The sequence below is a fragment of the Eurosta solidaginis genome, chromosome 3 (genome assembly GCF_040869045.1).
Source record: "Eurosta solidaginis isolate ZX-2024a chromosome 3, ASM4086904v1, whole genome shotgun sequence".
In the NCBI taxonomy this organism is placed as follows: domain Eukaryota; kingdom Metazoa; phylum Arthropoda; class Insecta; order Diptera; family Tephritidae; genus Eurosta; species Eurosta solidaginis.
In genome coordinates, this window is record NC_090321.1 from 6,490,251 (window position 1) to 6,506,417 (window position 16,167).

At 35.3% G+C, this 16,167-nt stretch overlaps 2 protein-coding genes across 14 annotated transcripts in view; one reads left to right on the top strand and one right to left on the bottom strand.

The window, feature by feature from the left end:
* Window positions 1-16,167, bottom strand: part of Fili (Fish-lips) — a 603,882-nt gene that overhangs the window by 262,133 nt on the left and 325,582 nt on the right. The gene's annotated exons all lie outside the window — the stretch shown is intronic.
* LOC137243186 (uncharacterized) overlaps window positions 1-16,167 on the top strand; it is a 116,517-nt gene that overhangs the window by 42,078 nt on the left and 58,272 nt on the right. The window contains exon 1 of one of the 5 annotated variants that reach the window (XM_067770559.1): window positions 2,247-2,364. The exons of 3 other annotated variants lie outside the window; for them this stretch is intronic. In XM_067770559.1, the coding sequence (XP_067626660.1) occupies window positions 2,359-2,364 (6 nt within the window). In that variant the 5' untranslated portion in view covers window positions 2,247-2,358. Of the gene's footprint in view, window positions 1-2,246; window positions 2,369-16,167 lie in introns of those variants that run through there. One more of the 5 variants, XM_067770562.1, reaches the window with a different exon arrangement.

Consider the following 16,167-nt stretch of genomic DNA (forward strand, 5'->3'; position numbering starts at 1 on the left):
TAGCAGAATTATAAAGAAATTTATTAACATAGACATAACAAGTAAGGAAGGCTAAGTTCGGGTGTAACCGAACATTACATGCTCAGCTGAGAGCTATGGAGGCAAAGTAAGGGAAAATCACCATGTAGGAAAATGAACCTAGGGTAACCCTGGAATGTGTTTGCATGACATGTGTATCAAATGAAAGGTGTTAATGAGTATTTTAAAAGGGCGTGGGCCTTAGTTCTATAGGTGGACGCCTTTTCGAGATATCGCCATAAAGGTGGACCAGGGGTGACTCTAGAATTTGTTTGTACGATATGGGTATCAAACGAAAGGTGTTAATGAGTATTTTGAAAGGGAGGAGGCCTTAGTTCTATAGGTGGACGCGTTTTCGAGATACCGCCATAAAGGTGGACCAGGGGTGACTCTAGAATGTGTTTGTACGATATGGGTATCAAATGAAAGGTGTTAGTGACTATTTTAAAAGAGAGTGGTTCTATAGGTGGACGCCTTTTTGAGATATCGCCATAAAAGTGGACCATTGGTGACTCTAGAATTTGTTTGTACGATATGGTTATCAAATGAAAGGTGTTAAAGGGAGTGGACCTAAGTTCTATAGGTGGATGCCTTTTCGAGATATCGCCATAAAGGTGGACCAGGGGTGACTCTATAATATGTTTGTACGATATGGGTATTAAATTAAAAGTATTAATGAGGGTTTTAAAAGGGAGTGGTGTTAGTTGTATATGTGAAGGCGTTTTCGAGATATCGAGCAAAATGTGGACCAGGGTGAACCAGACCATTCATCTGTCAGGTACCGCTAGTTTATTTATACATATGTAATACCACGAACAGTATTCCTGCCAAGATTCCAAGGGCTTTTGATCTCGCCCTGCAGAACTTTTTCATTTTATTTTACGTAATATGGAAGGTGCCACACCCATTTTACAAAGTTGTTTTCTATTCTTTTATTTTGCGTCAATAAACCGATCCAAGTAACATGTATCATCCCTTTTTTCATATTTGGTATAGAATTATCGCATTTTTTGTTAATTTTTCGTAATTTTCGATATCGAAAAAGTGGGGGTGGTCATAGTCGGATTTCGGACATTTTTTACACCAATACAAAGTGAGTTCAGATAAGTACGTGAACTGAGTTTAGTAAAGATATATCGATTTTTGCTCAAGTTATCGTGTTAACGGCCGAGCGGAAGGACAGACGGTCGACTGTGTATAAAAACTGGGCGTGGCTTCAACCGATTTCGCCCTTTTTCACAGAAAACCGTTACCGTCCTAGAATCCTAGCCCCTACGAAATTTCACAAGGAGGGGTAAATTTTTGTTCGACTTATGGCATTAAAAGTATCCTAGACAAATTAAATGAAAAAGGGCGGAGCCACGCCCATTTTGAAAATTTCTTTTATTTTTGTATTTTGTTGCACCATATTATTACTGGAGTTGAATTTTGACATAATTTACTTATATACTGTAAAGATATAAACTTTTTTTTTTAAATTAGACTTAAATTTTTTTTTTAAGTGGGCGTGGTCGTTCTCCGATTTGCCTAATTTTTATTAAGCATATATATAGAAATAGCAGTAACGTTTCTGCCAAATTGCATTATGATATCTTTAATTACTGGCAAATTACAGCTTGCAAAACTTCTAAATTACCTTCTTTTAAAAGTGGGCGGTGCCACGCCCATTGTCCAAAATTTTACAAATTCTCTATTCTGCGTCATAAGTTCAACTCATCCACCAAGCTTCATCTCTTTATCCGTCTTTATCGCACTTTTTCGATTTTTCGAAATTTTCGATATCGAAAAAGTGGGCGTGGTTATAGTCCGATATCGTTCATTTTAAGTGTGCTCAGGAACCTGCATACCAAATTTCATCAAGATACCTCAAAATTTACTCAAGTTATCGTGTTAACGGACGGACGGACTGACATGGCTCAAACAAATTTTTTTTCGATACTGATGATTTTGATATGTGGAAGTCTATACCTATCTCGATTCCTTTATACCTGTACAACCAACCGTTATCCAATCAAAGTTAATATACTCTGTGAGCTTTGCTCAACTGAGTATAAAAGCATCAAACATTTGAATTGTAACGAACTAAAAAATCAAATGATCCTGACGCAAGGGGGGTTTAAACCCCCAAACCCCCGTCGCTACGCCCCAGCCTAGAAGTATGCGAACGAGACAGCAGAGAGTATAAAAAGAGCGAAAGTTGAGTAACCAGCAATTAGTTTGATTTAAGCACGCTATTGGTTGTGAAGTTAAGTGTTACTGTGAAGTACTTTCAAAGTAGTCTAATAAAGAACGTTTTTGCATTATTGGATATTGGAGTTATTTATTCAACAATTTAGCGATATGAACGTTAGTTGGTGTAAAATAAAAGGAATTGCCCTAAACAGTATGTATGCAGGTATTTAACTTAAACGGTTTTCAAAGCTTCAAATCAAAAATCAACAGAAATCAGCTGTCAATCAATTAAAACGTACCGCACTACCATCTAGCGTTGTGTAGTGCAAATGCAGTTGTTCAATAGCTTGCCGGTAATGCAGTGCAAATATTCACAATAGTGCCATAGTACAAATAGAAAAATTTGTGTGCTCACAATCATTTATTTTTAACAAATTATTTTAATAAAATACAGGTAAACAAAAGCACTATGACGAAAATTGCCCAAAGCTCACTAATAGCCCGAATCTCCATCTTTACAACCAAAACTTTATTAATAGATTTGGATTCCAAATAAGAGCGAAAAAGCGATCCGCACATAAAAACAGCAATTAGAGATAATATATATGGTGATATGGCGCGTCCAATAGTTGTTGGCAGTAACTCTAATGCTAGTTTAGAAGTTAGTGTACGATTCAAATGGCTTCATCTGTCATCTTTTAAGCCATCTGTGAATGCTGAAACTATAGTTGACTATGTATCAAGAACTGCAAATATTTCGCCTTTATTAATGCGCTGCCAAAAACTTACGAAAAGGGACGTAAATGAAAAGTCCTTACGGAGTGTTAATTTTAAGCTTGGGATCTCAGCATCTAATTACAATAAGTTGCTCGATTCGTCAATTTGGCCATCGGATGTAAAAGTAAGGCCGTTTCGTTTTTTTCAAAGGACTGTGGTGCAAAAGGACAACTCAAAAGTCCTCGCTCCGTCACCAATAATGACTGCTACAATTCGTGTCTAATTGATGATGCCCGTTCTTTAAAGAACTCAATATCAATATATTTTCAAAACATATCAGGCATGAGAACTAAGGCCTCTGCTGTATTTGCTGCTACCTCTAGTGAAGAATACGATTTGATAGTTCTTGTTGAGACGTGGCTTACTGCGGACTTTTTTAGTAATGAGTTTTTTGATAAAAATTTGTATAATATATATCGCAAAGATCGTGATAATGTAAGTACAGGACTTTATCGAGGTGGAGGAGTGCTAATTGCTGTAAGAAAAAGCCTACAAACCTCGGAGGTTCCTCTTAATATCTCTGATACTTCTATTGATCAGCTTATAATCAGCATAAAAGGCAAAACAGAATGTCTATTTGTCAGTGTTTCTTATATACCACCAAATAGTGCAGATAGTGTTTATGAAAATCATGTTAATAATATTATGCATCTTTCGAGCACTAACTTGAATTCTAAATTTTGTATTTTAGGGGATTTTAACTTAAATAAAATCGTATGGAATTATCTTCCAGGTGAGAAAACTCTCATACCTACTAATGTCAATCAAGCTAGTGAAATGTACTTAGTTGATAATTTTTATAGTTTACAGTTAGTTCAAATCAATGATTTTGAAAATACGCTAGGTAAAATCCTCGATCTTATATTTGTTAGTAATGATCTTAATTATAATTTAATTCGTTCCCTCTGCCCGTTGTCTAATACTGATAAACATCACGTACCATTGATATTGGAGATTAAGTTTTATGAATTTGGAAATATTAAACTCAATAATGAAGTTGGTTTCAATTATAGCCGATGTGATTTTGCCTTGATCAATAATTTGATTTCAAATATTGACTGGCAGTCTCTTTTTAATAATCGTAATCTTTCAGACTGCTTTGACTTATTCAAAAGTAATATCTCGGAAATAATGAATATTAATATTCCTCGTTTCCCGGCAAGGGTTTACAAGTTGCCGTGGTATACCAAAAGCTTAAAGACTCTAAAAAATTTGCGTAATAAATATCATAAACTTTTTAAAAAATCAGGAAGTCCCGAACTCAAGCAACAATATCTGAATTACGCGAAGGAGTTTAATTGTCTTGATAAGTTTCTGTACAATCGATATATTCTCAATTTCGAAAATAATATCAAATCGAATCCTAAATCGTTTTGGAATTTCATTCGCTCCAAACAATCGGTTTCAACAATACCGGTGTCTGTGTCTTACAAGGGCAAGAATTCATCATCGTCTAGTGATTCAGCCAATTTGTTTGCAGAATTTTTTAAAGCAAACTTTGCTATTGATGATCTGTGGAATGACGACGGGGATATGTTGAATGGGATAACGTCTTGTTTCGACTTCTCCTCATTAGTTCTAGATATTGATGATATTATCTTAAGTATTCAGACGATCAAGAGCTCCAAGCAATGTGATTATCAAGAATTTTTATCTTTTTTCCTGAAGCAATGTGTAGCTTCCGTTGCAGAGCCCTTGTTGCATATATTTAATTTATCATTAAAGTCTGGTATCTTTTTGGGTGAATGGAAAATTACTTTTATTCAACCTATTCATAAAAGTGGTAGTAAAATTGACGTTACAAACTATCGGCCAATATCGAAGATCCCCGTGATTTCAAAACTTTTTGAGAAAACGGTGAGTTAAGCGTTATATTTGCACATGTCAGCATGGCTTCGTTCCGGGGCGTTCAACAGTAACTAATCTGGTCGTTTTTTCGAATTACTGCATCTCGTCTTTTACTCATGGTTGTCAAGTTGACTGCATATATACGGACATATCCAAAGCTTTTGACAGAGTTTCGCACAAAGCTCTCGTGGCTAAATTGCGAAAAATGGGTTTCCACTCAACATTTTTACAATGGATTTATTCATACTTATCCAATAGGATAAATTTTGTTGTTATTGACAACGTAAAGTCATCTCCTTATGTAGCAACCTCAGGTGTGCCTCAAGGTAGTATCCTTGGCCCACTTTTCTTTATTATCTTTATCAATGATGTAAGTGCTTGTTTCAAGCAATGCAATTATCTTCTTTACGCTGATGATTTGAAAATTTTTTTCAGAATCAAGAACGAGTCTGATACTCTCATACTACAATCTGAGTTAAATAATTTTAATGAGTGGTGCTGTAAAAATAAGCTTGCGTTGAATGCCAACAAATGTTATTACATAACTTATTCCAAATTATGTAATAAATTGATTTCGTCTTACTATGTATCTAATAAACCGTTACTTAGGGTGAATAAAATTCGGGATTTAGGTGTTGTATTTGATTCGTCTTTTACATTCACCGAGCACTTAAATTTTATTATCCCCAAAGCATATTCCTTACTGGCCTTTATTAAAAGAAATGGATCCGAGTTTAAGGATCCATATACTAAAAAACTATTATACAATGCCTTTGTACGGTCAAGGCTTGAGTATGGTTCCATAATATGGAGTCCTTATTATGAGGTACACAATAAGAGAGTCGAACGTGTGCAAAAAATATTCATGAAGTACTGTTTATACGATATAAACTTCGATCTGCCTCTTCCTCCATATATCTCTAGGTGTAAGCTAATCAATCTTCACACATTAGAAAGTAGAAGATTAATTACATCTATAATGTTTATTTATGATATTTCTAATGGCAATATTGATTGCCCGATACTGTTAGAGTCTTTGAACTTTTATGTTCCATCACGGACTTTGCGCCAATATACTATGTTTGTAATTGACGAGTTTAGATCTAATTACGCACTTAATGGCCCGATCACTCGCGCTCTAATTGCTATTAACTCAATCAATAATAATTATTGTATTGAATTTTTTCCTTTTTTTTTTTGTTGTCAACCTTGACTCTGATTTTATGCATATTCATTAGGGCGGGTCGATTTGTATGGACGAAAGTTAACCGATATCGCGCCATCGATTTTTCAGCACAGGAAAAAAAGTTCCACTACGCATACCAAAAAAAAAAAAAATGATTTTCGAGTCTCCGAAATTTCATTTTTTTAATTTTTTTTCGACTTTGATTTTTAAGGTTTTTTTCATGAACTACTAAAAAAAATTTCATATGTATACTAGTGAGTTGCAATTATTCATCTTTTAAGATTATTAGTGGACTAAGCAAAAAATGAGTATTAGTGCGTATGCAAACAAAGAACATCAAGCACTTATATCCACTAACACACATTTACATAGTCATGCTTCGTAAAATTAATTACCGCTCATAAGCCACGAAGCAGTTCAGTACTCAATTGACTTATTGAGCAAGAAAGTCAACTGTGTTATACGAAAAGACTAATTGGAATAAGTAAGACTAATAGTGCAATAAAATGAATATAGTCATATCAGTCTTCTGACGCTAGTAACACAACGATGTGCACGAAACTAAACTGAATACAGCGCCAAAGTAAAACCGATGATAAACGAAGTATACAGTGTATTACACACGAAATCAAAGTGTTACTGAGTTAAAGCGACTATGACATCAGTTTACACTTAACAATGTAATATACCTATGTATGAGACATATGTGTTATGGGGCACTCGTATGTATTTTCTGTTTTATGTGCTAATCACTTATAGTATTTGTCTGTACTTGACTAAGTACACATTTAGACACAATTTTTTCGCTCACGACTAAGTGCACTAATTTTATTAGTACTCAAAGCAGATCTCTGATGTATACCATGGTATGAATACTACTAGGTAAAACCATTTACTCTTCTTGGCGCCCATAATGGTTTTTTGATTTTTAAAGAAATATTAAAATCACTCTCTTAAACTTTGTGGAAATGCCAAACCAAAGAAAACACAAAAAAATTGTTGGTATGACATTTTTCACTTTTTTTATTGCCCAAAAAGTAAAATTCTTCAAATTAAAGTCTTCCCCCACCTACTTTTCGGAACTCAGTGGAAATCTTCCCATAACTTGCCCATGCCAGCAAAAGCGCTGTAGCTCTTCGCATCTTAGCTAAACACCATCATCCAGTTGGAGTATGATAGTTTGTGGAGGCTGAATTTAACGGCTGAACTTCCAAGGTCTGCCACCGTGGTGTACAGTTAGTGTACTGGCCTATGCATTAAAAATATTTAAGAATTTTGCTATAAATGGTAACGAATGTCCCTCGGTGGTAACAATTGTCCTCAGGAGAGCCATGTCGTATACAAATGAATACACCATACGTAGCCTTTAAATTAGATGGAAAGCTAGACCTTAATCTCCTCGGATATATATCACACCAAATTGTTATTATTAGTAGGTACATATGTATCTCTTACGTACACCTTGGCACAGCAATTTGTTGAAGAAAATTCCTCAGAAGAGGATCGTGGCCTGATGCTTCTTTTTGCGGGAAACCACAATACAGTTCTGAATTGAAAATTCTGGAATGCGGTTGACCGTTGAGATTTCTTTCCCATCAAAAAAAGTTATTTCTACCAATAAAAAAATCGGGTTTGGAGAATATCATAATATTAAGTTAGAACGCAAAATACCGAGAGAGATGTCAAAAGACTCGTATTGACCTCGACAACAATAATCCGAAGGCCGAAAATAAAAATTTCAGATTGTTCAAAAGATATTAGCGAAAAATCGAAAAATTACCCCGGAGTGCTCCGAAACCGATGGTGTGATCCATAGTATTTTACCGCAGAACACCTTTCTGCATTGGCGGCCTATGACCGCGCTTATAAAAAATTACCGTGGGTGGGTCCAAGAACGGTTCGGATACCAAAACTATATCCACACAAAACACTTACTTATGTTCACAATATTTTTTGTAGGTACCACAAAATCATCAAAATTACAACAACCACATGACAATTTTCTAAACTTCTTTTGAAAATATCCCTTGACAAACCCAAAATTTGTTACCTTGGCTTTCGGATTCGTAATCCTGATCCAAAACATGTCTTTTGATACCCCTTTTGATATTTTTGGACTTGTATTAAGAGTGTCATGCTGTCGATTAGAATTACCAAATATATTACAGTTTCTTATATTTCTGTTATGAAAACAAAACAAAAATAAAACAAATAAAAACGGGACTGTCTTCGGCTGTGCCGAAGACTTCATACCTCTCATGAATGGGGCTGAACAATAATCTTATCCCGCTCGTAATCTCCGAATAATCAGTTGTATAAGATAAGAAATATATAGTGAACAGATCTACATACCTTAACGATTTTTAAGATAAATATAAAATAAAAAACAGGTAGGTACTTTGTGTGAGGATGCAAAGTTTCAGGTTTTTTGTGGTCTGCGTGTAAAAACTATAACTACGAATCACGTATTTCAACAATATATGACGTAAACGTAACTATTTGATGAAATTTGATGAATTTTGAAGCTTCTAGCCGTAAAAAGGGGGCAAAAATTAGAGTTTATATGGGGTATATAATATATATACCACCGATCTCTATGATTTTTTCAGACAACAATATATGCTATACACGTAAGCATTTGGTGAAATCTGAAGCTTCTATCTGTTAAAATGAGGAAGAAATTGCGCAAAGTTTCTTATCTGAACAATCGGTTGTATGAGATATATACTATATATACAACCGATCTCTATGATTTTTTCAGACAACAATATATGATATATACGTAAGTAATCGGTGAAATTTGAAGCTTATAGCTGTTAAAATGGGGTAGAAATTGCGAAAAGTTTCTTATCTGAACAATCGGTTGTATGAGATATATACTATATATACAACCGATCTCTATGATTTTTTCAGACAACAATATATGCTATATACGTAAGTATTCTGGAAATTTGAAGCTTTTAGCTGTTAAAATGGGGCTAAAATTTGCGAAAAAATATATATATATATATACTATATATATATACTATATATACCACCATATATATACAATATATACCACCGATCTTTATAATTTTTTCAGACAACAATATATTCTATATACGTAAGCATTCGTTGAAATTTGAAGCCTCTAGCTCTTAAAATAGAGCAGTAATTACGAAAAGTTCCTTATCTGAACAATCGGTTGTCGGGGATATATACTATATATACGACCGATCTCATCAATTTTTTCAGGCAACAATACGTGCAATATACGAAAGTATATGGTGAAGTTTGAAGCTTCAATCTGTTAAATTGGGTAAGATATTACAAAAATCCTCTTTTTCTGAAAAATCGGTTGTATGGAGGATGTATGCTATAGTGGTCCGATCCGGTCGGTTCCGACAAATGTCTAATCGGACACCCAAATACACCCGCTCACCAAATTTTATCAAGATATCTCAGAAATTGAGGGACTAGTTTGCATACAAACAGACAGACGGACAGACGGACATGGCTAAATCAACTCAGCTCTTCGACCTGATTATTTCGGTATACTTAATGGTGGGTCTATCTATTTTTCTTACAATTTTCGGTTTCGTGACGAAATTAATATACCATTTCATTTTCATGAAAAGTATAAAAATAAAAATGTGAGAGCAGTGATAATTTAAAAATTTTTTTAAACGTCAAATAGCCTCTCACCGGTTTTACCTTGTAATATTTATACCACGATACTTTGGCGATAACAGAAAAAAAAATATTTTTTGGGTTTTGGTTCAAGGTTCGATTCGAGCTCAAGGCCAGAACAATAATTATTTTCTAATGATAATCAATGTTATTTTTTAATTTTTCTATATTTGAAAAATTGTATTTTGTTTTTGGAATAGTAAGTAGAAAATTTTTCAGACAACCTGTCATAGCTGCGCAGATAGATCCATTTCGAAGGGTGCTAAACTTTCATCCTCAGTACCCTTTAGGCACGCTACGCTAACCATTTAGTTATACAGCGGTGGTTTGTTTGACTGACAAATCGCTCCTATATTCCTTCTTACCAACTATATTTATTCAGTGTTGCGCCATCTGTTATTATTGTTCTGTCGTTGAGCTCGAATCGAACCTTAAATCATTTATCAATGGGCCGATAAAAACAAAAATGTTTTTTGGGGTTTGGGGAGTGTTTTGGACGAAAAATTGACCCCTTTGCCATTTTTTTTCGCAGGCTCGAAAATTATTTTTTTTGGGTATGCGTAGTGGAACTTTTTTCCCTGAGCCCAAATCCTATCGAAAAATCGATGCCACGATATCGGTTAATAAATCAACCCAGTCTAATGTGCATATTTAGCCAAACTATTCAACATCCCATTTGTGCAAATGGAAAATGCTTGCTCGTATTTTTATCACATTTTCAAAAGCTTCGTTGAGATTTGATAACAATGCGAGGTTGCGAGTTGTACTTCAGTAGGAAATGTTGATAATACGTCGTCGAAATGTTGATAAACTAGAGTTTGACCTAGTCGTGTTAGTTGAAATTCAATTTTACTAAAGAGTGATTTTTTGACCAGAGAAGGAAGTCTTGTTTCAAAATCAAGTTATGACTTAAAAAAGAATTAGGTTCATAATAATTTTGAATGGTCTCGTGATTTTGATGAAAAACGTGATAAGTGATTGTGATGTATTACTCACACAGACTGTGACCGAATCAAAACAAATACCACGACAATAGAAATCGATTTTTTACTTTTGCTTCTGATTGTGTTTGGAAATAATTTGTATTTAAATTCGGTATGGTGGCCGCCATGGTGTGGTGGTAACGTGCCGCCTATTACGATGAAGGTCAAGGCTGAAGGTTGAGTTCAAGCCCCGGGTAAAGTAACATCGAAAAAATTTGCTTGATATTATAGGGAGGTAGGGTACGAGTAGTAGATGCTGTTACAGTCAAACAGTCGCACGCTTACATCTTCCAAGCTGTCTCTGAAACTTACTGAATTACTTTAGTAGCTGCGGTAAAGTCACAGGTACACAAATATTTGCCAACTCTGGGACACACATTAGGTGCGTCAGTGTTTTTTTTTTCTAGATAGGTGAGAGCATGAACTTCAACTGGAAATTGAGCCAGTGAAGCACACTTCACCCGCGGTAGGTAACGCTATTAGTCGTATACGGCTGGTATATCATTATCCGGCGAAGTGTTGGCAAAAGAATTTATTAACACTGTGTGCGTTAAGTTTAGGCCCGCCGGTGCTTATCCGGATCGGATTGGATTACTTAAATCGGTTCAATTAAATGAATCGGTAGTACTACGGGCAAGAAGCCCGTCATCAGCTGGGTTATTGCTTTGCTTTTCAATGACGAATAAAGCTTAAACAAAATAATTTTCAATGTTAAATTTTTACACTCCGCTGAGCAGCGCTCACAGAGTATATTAATTTTGTTCGCATAACGGTACCCCGTAACGGCATAAACTAATTGAGACAGATATAGACTTCTATATATCAAAATGATCTGGGCGAAAAAAGAAATTCATTTAGCCATGTCCGTCCGTCTGTCCGTGAACACGATAACTTGAGTATATTTTGAGGTATCTTGATGAAATTTGGTATGTAAGTTCCTCGGCACTCGTCTCAGATCGCTATTTAACATGAAAGAAATCAGAGTATAACCACGCCCACTTTTTCGATATCGAAAATTTCGAAAAACCGAAAAATGCGATAATTGCCAAAGACGGATAAAGCGATGAAACTTGGTAGGTGGGTTGATCTTATGACGCAAAATAAAAATTTAATTTCAAGGGTGATTTAAAAAAAAATATAAAGAAATGCGTTCAAATTTAACCAAATATTCAAATAAAACGAATTGATAGCTCAAAAAAGATAGCAAAGGCTCCACTTTTTAGTATTACCATCTGTATGTACCCATGAAAGACAATTTCAGTTTGTTTTTTTTTTTTATCGCAATTATAAGCATTTATTTATAGACAACACAAAAAGAAGTATATTGTCATGTAGACTGCTGAATGAAATATCACCATATCTCAGCTACCATTTCGAAAAAGCTCTATCTTAGCATAAATTCATATGTGTTGACGTGAGCTGCAGCGATTATGAATAAATAGTACTGAAATGGGGCGTTCAGCCGAGTTAGGGTGACTTTCCACTCAGTAGTCGATTTATAACAAGACCCTGCAATTACAATCTTATCGCTTGACCTAAAAATGCTCGAACATCTACATCACTTAAAACAGTAAAAACATTCGTGGACTCGACGTCCGTACAATGCGGATTAGATGATGCCACAGCATAAAGTTTTTTGTTGATAACGGCCGGTGCCCCAAGATCTTTAACGCACACATCATCCTTTTCATGACGAGCACAAATCATTGATAATGTAAAAGTTATTCCTGCACTTTTATAAAGATTCGCACAATAACTAAATGGTAATGAAGACAAGGTAGAAGATTCGAGATAGTTTTCAATTGTCCAACCCCATCCACCAACTCGTAATTTTGCTTTCTTTAGAAATGTAGTAGAGCAATCTCCTATTGGTATTATGTCTATTGTTTCATCCCGGAGGTTAAATTTTTCACATTTTATCAAAGCAACATCCATATGTTTTGTTTTGTGATCATACTTTAGTGGAATATTTATGTCCATCACATTTTTAAGTTGTCCATGTACGCCTTTATCACATAAATCCGCTATACCAGCTGCAACAATTAAAAAGTCCTTATATAAATGAAACACGCAACTTGCAGCTGTAAGCACCATCTCATCAGTGACTAACGAACCCACACAGACATATACTTGGTTATAGTGTATGGATACTAAATATGGACTCTTGTCTATTTTCGCCGACCTGATCGGTCTGGTGGGAGCTTGAGAATTAGTATAAGTTAATAGGCAGCTAAGCATAAGAAATAAGAGCGCGAAATATTTCCCGAAATTCATTTTAACAATTGTTTTTAGTTTATGACTATTTCCTTGGCTTTTTAAGTATAAACTACACCAAGATCAATTTTGTGGGCGCTATTTATACATAATTGGGTCGTGTGAATGAAAAATAAATAAAAATAGATTCCAGGAATTTGAAAAATAATAAAAAGATGATAGAAAAATTTTTAGGACTACCTTTATATTAACGGACCAAAAAATAGAAAACAATTTTTCCTTTAATACAGACATAATCTTGTTGAATTTTGACTAAAAACTTTAACAATAGCTCTTGTACAAGAATTTTTGGATTTAAAATTATAAAGGTGGAGCGCAGTCTTTCAATTTAAGGCAAACCATGTACTTGGGATTAACTAATTGATTATTTAAAATTGTCACTAGGCCTCTAACTAAGTGCCAAGTTTCAAGTCTCTGGGTAACCGGGAAGTTAGTTAAAAATGGATTGAAAGACAAAACTAATTCTCTTAATAACTCGATCCATGCGCCACCTAGCGAAATTTTTTGATCAAATATTGCATTGCCACCGGGTTCTGACTCACGGCCCAAGTTTCAGGTCTCTAGCTCACCGGGAAGTCACTTAAAAATCGATCGCAAGATTCCCCCCGTTTTTAAAGGATTTGCAGTTATCTTGACTAGCGCATCACCTAGCGGAAATTTGTTTTCTATAAGGTGTATTGTCACCAGGCCTCTTACTAAGTGCCAAGTTTCAAGTATCTAGGTAACCGGGAAGTTAGTTAAATATGGATTGAAAGATTCCCAAATTAAAATTTGTTTTCTTACCATCTCGATCCGCGTGCGCCACCTAGCGAATTTTGTTTTGATCAAGTGTTGCATCGTCACCGGGTTCTGACCCACCGCCCTAGTTCCAAGTCACTAGCTCACCGGCAAGTTACTCAAAAATCGAACGCAAGATTCCCCTCGTTTTTCAGGGATATGTACTTATCTCAATTAGCACGCCACCTAGCGGAACTTTGTTTTCTACAAATTGTATTGACACCAAGCCTCGAACTGTGTGCCAAGTTTCAAGTCTCTAGGTCACCGGGAAGTTAGTTAAAAATGGATTTAAAAATTCCCAAATCAAAATTAATTTTCTTAATATCTCGATCTATGCGCCACCTAGCGAATTTTTTTTGATCAAATATTGCATTGTCACCGGGTTCTGACTCACGGTCCAAGTTTCAGGTATCTACTCACCGGGAAGTTACTTAAAATTCGATCGCAAGATTCCCTGCGTTTTTTCAGAGATTTTCAGGGATTTTCGTTTATCTCTATTCGTCTGCCACCTGGCGGCATTTTGTTTCCCTCGAATTGTAGCGCCATCGACTCGCAAACTATGCGCCAAGTTTCAAGTCTGTGGATCACCGAGAAGTTAGTTAAAAGTCGATCGCAAAATTTCAATTTTAAAAAAAATTTTCTGTATATCTCTTCGGGATCCCGTCGTGCGCTACCTAGCGGATTTGTTTTTCACTTGCATTGTAATGTCTCCTAGATCTGAACTATGCTCTAAGTATCAAGTGTCTAGCTCAACGGGAGGTTACCGAAAAAGACTTTTCCGTGGGTCAAAAAATTCGTATGGAAATGAGGGGACAAACATGAAAGCGACTTAATATAAAGGTAAAAAAAAACAGTTCTACATTTGAATTAAAGCTAATTATACTAAGGAATAATTTTTCCCACTAAACCCATTCAACCTGAGTAAATTTTTGGTTAGAAGTTCCTAATTAAAATTTCAATGCCCTTAATGATGAAAAATACAAAATATTTATACAGCTTTTTAAAATTATATTTCTATAGAAGTTTCTTATTATATTAGCTTTATATTTAAACTACCCTATAGCTGCGGCCCGTCCACAAGGGGAAAATAAAATATATGGGATTCACGTTAGCTGACTTATCAAGTTATCTCTTTAAAAAATTGTTTCTGCCTAATGTACTTTATTTTTTTAATAGAGCAAAAGAAAGAACTAAATGAGCTGATAACCTGATAGGGTCCCCAAATGATAACGAAATAGTACCGAAAAAGTTCCGAAATAGCCCTGACGGGCTCCCGGACGGATCTTAAACACCATCCACAAAATATCCCTTAAGGGTCCATAAATTATACGACATAGTCCAGAAAAAGTCCCGAAATTACTCCGACGGAAATCCGAAAACCTTCCAGAAATGATAGCGGGAGGGTCCCAAAATTTTCCCGGAAAAGGCCCGAAATGACCCTGACGCAATCCAGGACGGATCCAGATTTGATCTCGGAAGGGTCCCTAAATGATTCCTGAAATAGTCCAGAAAAACACAAGAAATGACCACGACGGGATCCCAGACTGATCCCGTAAACTATACAGAAATAATGCCCGAGGGGCCCAAAATAATACAGAAAAAATCACGAAATTACCCCGACGGGATCCCGAAGACCATTCAGAAATGATATCTGAAGGGTCCCCAACTAATACCGAAATTACTCTGACGGGATCCCTGACCAATACCGAAAATCATATAGAATTGATCACGGAAGGGTCCCGAAATAAACCTAACGGGATTAGAAATAAGGTGAAGCTAATTATAAAAGCATGTTAATAAGGCACCAGGCATGTTGAAACGAATTAAAAGTTACGAACTAACACTTAATCATAAACATACAGGTAAAGCTAATAAAAGCGTGTTAATCACAAGTAAGAACGGGACTGTCTTCGGCCGTGCAGAAGACTTCATACCTTTCATGAATGGGACTGAAGAATAATCTTATCCCATTCGTAATATCCAAATAATCGCCTGTATAAGAAATATATAGATAAATATAAAATAAAACAAGTAAGGAAGTCTAAGTTCGGGTAAAACCTAACTTTACATACCCAGCTGTACATTTGAAATGATGTTGTTGTTTGTTTTGTGTGCTTAATAGTGTTACAATTGCTTAGTCATAAAAGGGCGTTGCCACGCCCATTTTTTTAAATTCGAAGTTTTTCCTATTGTTATAAATCCACTTGGGAAATTAAAAACCATTGATATAAAGCTCTTTTTTGCAAAGATATAGCTTATTTTATTCATCCAAGACCCTTTCAATAATCTTTTAAATACAAGTTTGCGAAGGCCTTAACCGATTTCGTTAATATTTCTTAAATGTATTCCATGTAGTAAAAGCAACCTCTCTGCCGAATTTTGTTACAATAGGTTTAACGATTTTTCATTTGCGATTAATAATATTTGTAAAATTGATTTCACAAGTGGGAGCTACCACGCCTA